Source organism: Brienomyrus brachyistius, chromosome 19 (assembly GCF_023856365.1).
Source record: "Brienomyrus brachyistius isolate T26 chromosome 19, BBRACH_0.4, whole genome shotgun sequence".
Lineage (NCBI taxonomy): Eukaryota > Metazoa > Chordata > Actinopteri > Osteoglossiformes > Mormyridae > Brienomyrus > Brienomyrus brachyistius.
This window is the reverse complement of record NC_064551.1, coordinates 18,128,980-18,138,920: the sequence shown is the minus strand read 5'-3', so window position 1 is coordinate 18,138,920 and position 9,941 is coordinate 18,128,980. Positions and strand designations below refer to the sequence as shown.

At 43.3% G+C, this 9,941-nt stretch overlaps 1 protein-coding gene across 1 annotated transcript; it reads left to right on the top strand.

Annotated features, from left to right (window-relative positions):
• Positions 1-17: 17 nt before the first annotated feature.
• rab10 (RAB10, member RAS oncogene family) lies at positions 18-9,146 on the top strand. Its single transcript, XM_048985129.1, has 6 exons — positions 18-582; positions 5,327-5,387; positions 5,698-5,836; positions 5,963-6,052; positions 6,597-6,698; positions 6,979-9,146. The coding sequence occupies exons 1-6, from the start codon at positions 456-458 to the stop codon at positions 7,063-7,065; spliced, it is 606 nt and encodes a 201-aa protein (XP_048841086.1). The 5' UTR covers positions 18-455; the 3' UTR covers positions 7,066-9,146.
• The last annotated feature ends 795 nt before the right edge of the window (positions 9,147-9,941 follow it).

The window sequence follows — 9,941 nt, the reverse complement described above, 5'->3', positions numbered from 1 at the left end:
AGGGAGTCGCCTTGGTGGGGGGAACTCCGTCCGAAGGCGGCGGTTTCTCCTCTGTCTTTACGGTAAATTTAAAGGAGGTGAATTTAACTGTAGCTCCTGATACCGGACCGAAAACTGTGGGCTGGCATGTCGGGCAGCGCTAGGAATCAGAACTAGCGTGCTAGCCAGCTAGCCGGGTGAAGGAGTAAGTCGGCCAGAGAGGAGGGGGGCGCCATTTTGTCCCAGCAGTGCGTGAGAGAGGCTGGGAAAGGGAGACGCCGCTGGCTGAGAAATACGGCCTGAGGCCCGGCTCCACTTCGGGAAGGCGCATCAGTCAGAGGGACCCCGGCACCGCCTGGCCATCAGGGCGGCCAGGCTGATCGTAACGCGCAGCGTCGGCCTATTTGTACACGCCAGCTCGGCGGCTTCGCCTGCTCCCCAAACCGGCTCCTTGTGGCTTCGCGACCGGAGGCTCCATGGCGAAGAAAACGTACGACCTGCTGTTCAAGCTGCTGCTGATCGGAGACTCGGGCGTGGGCAAGACCTGCGTGCTGTTCCGTTTCTCCGACGACGCCTTCAACACCACCTTCATATCCACCATAGGTGAGACTCCGGACGGCCGCCCGAGAAGAGAACAGGCGGAAGGCAGGGTATCCACGCGAGCTCGGCGCTGCCTCGGGCGGCCGGCCCATGAAGGCCGCTCTGTACATATCTTACGATAAGAGCTTAAACTTTTATCGGTTTCTTGGGTCGCACCGCCTGGCGGCTGTACCATCCAGCGTCGTTCCCCGTCCGGCCCGGCCTGGTAAGATTTAATCCACTTCACCCTGGCTGGGCTGGGCGGGCTGGCTCGAGCGCTGCCTAACTAGTTTAATAACAAGCCGTGCTGATGGTTATTATGGGTTCAGGATCTTTTAGTGACGGATGGCTTGGCCCGGTAAGGGGCATTCGGCTCCTTCACTGGCCACTTTATAAACATGTCTTATGGGCGGGTGTTGGCCGTGTCTAATGCTGCTTTGACATATATGTCCGTTACATTGTGTCGGGACTCCATAGCCCAAATGGACCTGAGTCGGGCCGGGCTGCGCATGCGCGGGGGTGTCCTTAAGAGCCGTGTCAGGAGCCGGTGAGCCGAGGCAGATATTCGGGAATTTAAAACGTTTAAATCACTTGGGCGGTGATCACTTGAAAATGTACACAAGAAGAGTGCCGTAGGAATAACTCAGGCCGATGACATTGATGTACACACATTGTAATATACGCATGTGCTTTGGCTTCGGGTTGGCTTAGGAATTAGCTGGAAGTATGGTGTCGTTTTCACCAGCATTTAATGGAAGTTCGTAGTTCCGCTCCAGATTCGTTATTTTATCAGCAGTTTCAGCAGTAATATCTTTCCTGTATGTTCGGTTATTTTGAATGTCGCCTTGTTTTGCTTTGTGTAAATAAGTGATTAGTGTTAAATTTTAATAAGCAATATGAAGAGATGTGGATTACATGTGGAAGTTAGGATTTTTCCAGGTCATGATTTTATGTCCAGGTATTGCAACTTTTCTGAACTGTGTTGGTTTTGTGAAAACCATGTTCAGAAACTAATGGGCCGAAAATGTGTTTAGATTGTACTGGATGGCTCTTGTTTGGGAATTTGCATTCCAGTCAATAGAAATTTTCCGGGATGTGCTGTTATGTTCAGTATGAGTGTGGTTCTGACATGAACTGAGGCTGTTTAGGGTTGCTGTATTTCCAAATAAACAGAATTGTTCTATAGACACAGATTACGGCACATTATTCATCCCCATGTGATGTAGTTGGGTATAAAGGTTTGTAAGGCTTGTTTACATATCAAGATAATTACTGTAAAATGCTGCAGACCTGATAATCATAATGCTGCAGACCTGGTAATTATAAGGGTTATATTTAATAAGAACTTGTCTGAATTACAGAAGTAGGCAGTGTTCTGTGAGCATTTTTGCCTTTAGAAGGGGAATTTTGTGTAGGTTTTGTTGCAAAGCACAGGTACTTTTCCTGGGAAATGCTTTGACATTCACTGTTAAACGCAAACATGATAGTCAGTGTCAGCTGCGGATCTCACTGCATATATAGAGGGCGGCTCAGAGTCTTAAAATACTTAACCGGAAAGTCGCTCTTCCAGGATTCAGGCGTAGCTGAAGTCTGTGGAGGGGACATCTGTTCCAAATTCTCCACTTAAGGAGTCTCATGTTTACATTATTTCCAAGTACTACTTTGAGTATTTTTTTATACAGACAATTTGAACAGATCAACGTTAATAAATACAGCAGTGAGAGACTAGTTTATAGGAAATGGCCCACTGGGATAACACCTGCCTTATGCTTCTCCTAGCAATTTGGGGTTAGTGCAGAGAAGCTTCTCTCCAGCTGTCTTCAATTATAGAAACATGATGATTTGAGAAAAGGCAATCAGTATGGAAGACATGATTAGATGGAGATGTAACAATATCACCGCCCATAGTTACTACTGTAAAGAGTATTATGAAAGGTGAAACCGGTGTAGCTTCCATTGTCTAATCCTGATAGGTTTTCAGTTAAAGCAGCTACTGTAAGTTCTGACTCTGGTAGCCTCTAGCACATTGTAAGAAGGACATTCTGTATTGCTTAAATGAGTGGGGGACAGTGGTTATTTTGCCTCCTCAGGCATTTCTTAGTCCCTGATGATATCGTCTAGTTTTGGGACTTTTGCACCGACTTAGCCTAATTCGTATTGGCATGGGCCAGTCGTGTATCTCATTCATACTGACTCATAGCTACATGTGGTTATGAAACGCACAACCTGTTCTACCTGTTCCAAATACATGTGAAACTCCGTAAATATCCAAACTTTTGCTGACTTTACATTTCTTATGCTTGATCATTTTAATATTTTATTTCTGGTATCTTGCTAATGTCTCACATCTTGATGACACATAATAAGTTAAGATGGTTTAAATTAGCATTTTTTGGTATAAGACTGAAAATATGAAAAGATTAATTGTCTATTCCTACTTGTACTGGTATGCTCAATAGTGACATTGCGTTTTGGTCAGATGAGGTGAACTGATCAGTGTTTTTGTTTTGTTATACATGCAAGCATCAAAACACCCTATTTAGACATTCTTTGAGTGGTCAAGATGTCTTAATACATTCCTTAAGTTAACGCAGCTTCTAAAGAGTCATTAATTTTTTAATGTACTGTGCATGTGACTATATGGTATTCAAGAAATTGAGTAAATTCTGTCACTTTTCAGTCACTGCTGAAAAAATCTACTTTTTGTGTTCTTTCAGTTGCTATTCCCCTCAGACACGTATAGAGGCGCATCGTCACGCTCAAATATTAAAAATCGAGATTGATGCTACAGGGAATTAAGTTTATAGTTCTGTCATGTTTTCCTTGTTCCAGAGGCAGCTTCTCCCTTTGTTTAGAAACTGGTTTAATTAGCCACTGTTGTAGTCAGAGGAGAAGGTGAAGAGGAAACATGCTGTACGTTTCCCAATTCCTCTCTCTGGAAGATTGATTATCAACAGGAGCAAGACACCAGGCTTCATTGCCTGGTGTCTTTCCAGTGCAGTTCTGATTCATCCAAGGGACAGGCGTGTAAGAGCTGGGAATGTTTCTTTGCTCGCCTTCTGCAAGTTGGATCACGCTGCCGTCTCTGCCAATATGAGTTTCCATTTGTATGTGTGCTCTTGCTCAGGTCTACAGCAAGCCTCACTCTGAACGCTGGGCAGTTTCTTGTGTTACAGACAGCTGTTACGCACCAAAAAGAACCAACCCGCTAATCTATTACACGCCTTGGCTTATTTTCTAAGCAGGCTTCATTCTCTGAGATGAGTCTTCTTTCTCAAGTCACTCTTTGTTTTAGTTCCCTCTCTATTGTCTGCAGGGTCCATAACATTTTTCTGTAATGTCAAAGAAATATTCTAGTGTGAAGAACTGGGCCCATTTTCAGCCTGTCTGCCTGGGTGTGGCATTAAATATATCCGCTCTCATGGCGAGTTACAGCGAAAGATAATGACTCAGGTCTTGGCAAACGAATCTATCCATTGTCTCCAAGAAGCCCCACCTAAACCACAGCTGGTTATACTGTGAGACATGGCATTTCACATGTCATGTTTAAGTGCTGAACTCACAGTTCATTCTCCGATCTATGAAGTCATTTTCTTCTGCTCGTTGCCTCTAAGTAATGTCCTGCTTGGGGACACTCGGAAATGCTGCATTTTGTTGTATAGATAAGATCAGAAGGCCGTGTCCTAAATAAATAAATGAAACGAACCACACGTGGCGTTTCGTACACAAAGCCCGCTAGCTATTGAGCAGGCTAGTTTCCATGCTTCAAGCTTCAGTGGGCTTGCTCCTTCTGTCGTGTTATTGCAGCCGGACATTTCCATAATCCAGAATGTGACGTCCATTCTGGGGGTCTGACTTCAGAGTTTTGTGGGGCATATTTACATTATTCTCATTTATCTGCCCCTTTTTCAGGCATATTTTGCCAGTCATTAGATTTTCTTTAGTAAATATCATTTTTGGTAACTTTTAATAACATAATTATTTGATAAATAACCTTCTGTTATTCCACTGCTTGTCCTTTACATTGTTTTTGTTACATTACATTTGCTTTACATTGTTGCCTTTGTTGCTGTGATGCTTCTTGTATTGATACACATCAATCTTTTCATGCATTGTGTACTTGGGTGTAACGTGCAGGTCAATCTTGGTCATATCCTGTATCTGGGTGTGAGGCCCATTCCTATAGTCGGTAATGTTCCAGAAGTCCTTCGTTTATCAAACTGGCTCCATTCAGGCCTAACAATCGGTCCCTGTTTGAAAGCTAAGCTACGCTGAGAATCGAGGGTCTGGTCACTCACTGCAGCCAGCAAGATGAGTTTTCTGTTAACAGCATAAAAGTTTTTTTAAAAAAGAAAGAATTTGAACTGGTTAATGTGATGTCAAGTCTTTGAGGTTTGAGGGTTTAATATATTTGATTTTCAGAAGGTTTTTTATGTTTGGATATTCAGTAATATCTCCAAGTAGTATGATGGTTATTGATGAGTAAACTGGCTTACTGCACTGTACAATGATTTATTTGGGCCATTACCTTCCCACACAAATATGAAAATCTAATTTAATATGAACATCTAAGAATCTAATTTTAAGACATAGTTCAAATTTTAAGCATGTTTTCATTTGTTTTGCATTTTTTTGGCAGATTCTTTTATCAGGGCATAGTGGTTACTCTGAGGTTACTGTTTTTTAGCCATGAGTCTCCATGTGTCATACGCTTCTGATCAGTATATTGGTTCAGATCCTTTATAGTTGTCTTGCTTTCCTTTTATAGGAATTGATTTCAAGATAAAAACTGTTGAACTACAAGGAAAGAAGATCAAACTGCAGATTTGGTGAGTATCCAGTGTTTGGATGTGGGGGGGGGGGCGGGACATTTTTTTATCATGGCTAACACTCAAGAATTAGTTCAGTTGGTATGGCCAGAACTGTTGAGGAAATGGGGCTCCTGAAGTCAACAATGTGCTACTAACAAAGTAACAAGTTCATTTTGATGGATAGTAAGCAAACGTCATGCGTACATATAACCATGAGAACCATTTCCATTGTACATTGTGTTGGCACAGAAAGTGTTGGGGCTTAAACTCCTGCACAAATGTATGAGCAGTGGGGTGTTTGTTTCCCCCAAACCCCCCCATGCTACAGGGATACTGCAGGACAGGAGCGGTTCCACACCATCACCACATCCTACTACCGGGGTGCCATGGGAATCATGCTCGTGTATGACATCACCAATGCCAAGAGCTTTGAGAACATCAGCAAGTGGCTCCGGAACATTGACGAGGTAGGCTGTGTGTGTGTGTGCGCGCATGCCGCACGTGTGCCCGTGATACAGGGCAGGAAGAGGGACATGGTTTAAACGTGACCGTTTCTTCAAGTATGTCATACCTAAAGGGTTAACCTTTTCCAGCATGCAAATGAAGACGTAGAGAGGATGCTGCTAGGCAACAAGTGTGACATGGAGGACAAGCGGGTGGTGGCCAAGACAAAGGGAGAGCAGGTCAGTCCTGCTTTGTGCCAGATGCTTCTGATGGGTGGCCTTCAGTGCTGCTAGGATCTGGGCTGGATCCTGACTATTAAGAATGCGCACACTGGTCCATTCACTCCCCTACCCTAGATGTTCCACATAAGCACATCTTTCTGGCTTGGTTTCCTCCGGTACTTTGGTGCTGTGGAATGTGCATCATTCTGGTATCATCAATATCAAAAACTGTAATAAATGAATCAAACAATTTAACTTTTTTTTTTTTTTTACTTTACTGAACCATATAACATTCAGTTAATCCTGGAATTTTCTATATTTTACCCCTCTCTGTATTTCCACTGATTGGCGAGTCTGAATTCCATTACTATGTGTAGCTTTCTGATTGGCTGGTGTGTATATCATCACCACTCTGGATGAACAGATAGGCCGCACTCTAGTGGGTCTAAGAATGGAAATGACGATGTCAAAACCTAACTGAAACGTTAATGGGGAACCTGCAGTAGTAGGATGCTGACGCTGGAGGACCTATGACTTAGTCTCTTTTGCTTGTCTCTTTCAGATCGCTACAGAACATGGCATTAGGTTTTTTGAAACGAGCGCCAAGGCTAACATCAACATCGAGAAGGCATTCCTCACGTTAGCAGAAGACATACTTAGAAAGGTGGGTCTTACAGCATGGGCATACACAACTCCTAGGGGTCACAGATTAATAGACAGGCTGCACATGTGAAACCCAAGGCTACACAGGAGCTTCAGCCTGTCATTGTCCGATAGATGCCGTTGCGTGTCAGTTCACGGAAAAGTACCCAGAATTTTCTCAGGTTTCACATGAGCACTTTTGCCAAATTGTACTTTTGCCAGTTCGATTCACTGCTCTGTTGTTTGGGTTTTGTTTGTTTGTTTGTTTTGTTTAACTATTCCCCCTCCGGTTTGTCTTGCAGACGCCTGTCAAAGAGCCCAACAGTGAAAACGTAGATATCAGCAGTGGGAGTGGGGTCACAGGATGGAAGAGCAGATGCTGCAGTTGAATGTCCTCTCTTCCCCCCCCCTTCACCCCCACTCTCTTGAACCACTGCATCTGTCTAAATCTAACACCTTGGCATTTCTCTTTCTGACCCTTAGACCGTCTTTCTCTTCTGTTCATGACTGCTTGTTGCTGACAATATAACTTTTATTTCAAAAATGTATAAAGAAATCATGTCCAGTTTGTCACTTATTTTAAAGGTTTCAAGTCACTCCCCACTACATTATTGTTTTCTTTATTTTTATATTAGTCTGTACTCAACCTCAAGGAAGCCATCAGGATAAAACAAGAAAACAAATGTAGAATTTAACTTTTGTACGATAGTGGGTTTTTGTTTATACGTATTAACTTCTTGGTCATGAACTTACATACACAGGCGAGGAAGCGATGAGAAGAATGTCTGTAGATCTTGCTTGACCTTTGATGGGTGGGATGTATTTTGTCCTGTGCCTTAAATGGAGTACAGCAAATCACCTGTAGAGGGAGCCTCTTGCATCACACACCTATAGTTAGTATCATAACTGTTGCTTTCTCCTCCATGAACCTGTCAATGTGGGAAAGTTGTAAGGAAGGGATGCAGAAAGGTTCGAGTTTCTTTTACTGGGTCTGTACAGACCGCCTCCCACACTTTTTAACCAGTGGCTATATTTCTTACGATTTTTGCATTTTTTTCCCCTTTTTTGTTCTTGAGGGTATTTTGCATGGAAGTGTTTTATTTCAAATTGCTTGATGTGTGACTCAATAGTATTAAAAAGTCTTAGACCCAGGTGGAAACCAAATATGATGCCCAGAGCTGTTCAGCATGATCTCTTACAGACATGGATTTCCACGTCGTTTCCTTCAAGTCTGATGGGTAACAAAGTTAAGGAAGCAACGCGGATCCAACAGACATCTTACAGTGTTGAGGGAAAATTCTAGTAGAAGGATTCTTTGTGTTTGGTTCTGTGCTGGGTGCTGGTTCAATTTATTCCTGTTAAATCCCTAAAAGGGCTTTAAGCCCAAGCTTGGAAGTTGAAACTACTCACTCATCTGTGCATTGCATTTTGGGCCTGTTGCCCTAATGAAAGGGCTGAAGTGATCTCAGCTTTTGTGAGCACTGCAGAGCGACTTTGGCTCTGTAACAGGTTTTCTTTAGTGTGAGATTCCTGTTCCTTGCACGGCACGCAGCTCCGGTCCGGTCCCTCCTTCCCTGCCTTCCGTGGGCATAGGGGCATACAAGTGTCACGTGACGGTGTCTGCTGAGGGAGCAGCAACCTGCAGGAGTTTGCTAGTCCGTTTTGATTTTATTTCTGAGAAGAGTAAATAAAAAAAAAAAAAAAACAGTATTTGTCTTAGTGTTGCTGTTTGCGTTCGAGTCTAAGGGACTATTCACCTGCCCGTTATTCAGGTTACAAGTCAGACCTTAAATGTTTTATTTATTTGTTAATCAAACCTTGACAAAGCCTTAAAGAATCTCTGTTTAAATGTCTGATGTATGCTAAGTTTGCTTTCATTTGTTAGGCTCCTCCATGTGGGTGAAATTATTAGGGGTAACTTAAACTGGGTGAGTACAGAGAATTGTGCAAATACAGGGATGTTATGGATGGATAAAAGCGAACCCACAACGCTTATGAGTCTCTTCCATAGAAGTATGGAAAACTGGTGAGAAAATAGTGATCTTAGCCACTTATCCAGTACAGGGTATGGAAAATGGATAGTTAAAGGGACATTTTGCTTTCGTGATACCCGTATGCACAATGAAAATGGGAGAAATCGAGGGATCGTGATTGACGTGCCTTTGAAAGAAGGTGGTGGGATCAGCATGGCAGGTCTGTTCTACCCAAGTTCTCCCAAGACGTCACCGGCAACCGACGTCCGTGTCGTACAACTTTAACTGAAATATAGTCACGTAAAACTAGGCAAATTTCCAGATGCTCTTTTAGATCAATCTATCCCCTTAACCCCCCTTGTTTCATGTTCATAGTATTCTGCTCATTTTTTGCTGTATTTTACTAAAATACCAGAAGAGTGAATTTGACTTTGACATGTGGTGTTAACATTGCTTCCATATTTCTGACTTCAATAAAAACTCACTTTGTACAGTAACAGTGCTGGTCTGGATTTCTGGGGATGCTATGTTTGGGCTAGATGCCCTCGTGGAAGAAGCTGCAGGTCGAGGCCATTCATATCAACTTGTAATAGGCACATCATGTGCCGCAGTATACGAGTACATGTGCAGGCAAGACTGTGTGCGGAATGATGCTCGCCCCCTGCTGGCTGACTTCTGTTCTCCGGGTGTTATTCTCCTTATGTCCAGCAGAGGATGCTAAATATCCAAGATGTGAACTAATATGGTTATAACCAGGACTCGACTAATGATGGTGATCTACTCATCTAGTTATTTGGTGAAGAATTTTGACTTTAGATAATGAGCACGTCTGTATGAATGAAATGTTAAGGGTTACTATCCAATGTGAAATATTCTGTAACCAAGTATAAATCTTTAAATCTTCCCGAATACTATATCAAACCCAAGAAAGCTGGCTTGCAGGCAGTCACTGTTTGTTACATTTACACAGATTGTGCAACAGTCAAGGGGCCATCTAGGCATTCGCGAAGCTAGGCTGAGCTTTCAGTGAGTGAGCAGGGAAAAGTGCAAGTCAGCACTGGAGCAAGAGCCATAATGGTGAGAAAAGAGGCCAGTGGTTGGATGACTTACCTGAGGTGTTCCTGGCTTTTCTTGAAGGTTGAGAGGGATTCAAATGATCAGATCAGTTAATCTGTTCACCTTGCGAGTGTTGGGGCAGCATGAAGCCCAGTGGGCTAAGCCTCCGTGCTTATGATTGGAAGGTTGCTGGATTGAGCCTGGCCCTTAACCCCCAGCTCCCTGGATACTACCAT

Excerpts from the sequence above, each read along its gene's own strand:
- rab10 (XM_048985129.1), top strand. The coding sequence starts at position 456 with ATGGCGAAGAAAACGTACGACCTGCTGTTCAAGCTGCTGCTGATCGGA. Across the intron at positions 5,388-5,697 it reads AAGATCAAACTGCAGATTTG|GGATACTGCAGGACAGGAGC; the intron begins GTGAGTATCCAG and ends CCCATGCTACAG. Across the intron at positions 6,053-6,596 it reads CCAAGACAAAGGGAGAGCAG|ATCGCTACAGAACATGGCAT; the intron begins GTCAGTCCTGCT and ends TGTCTCTTTCAG.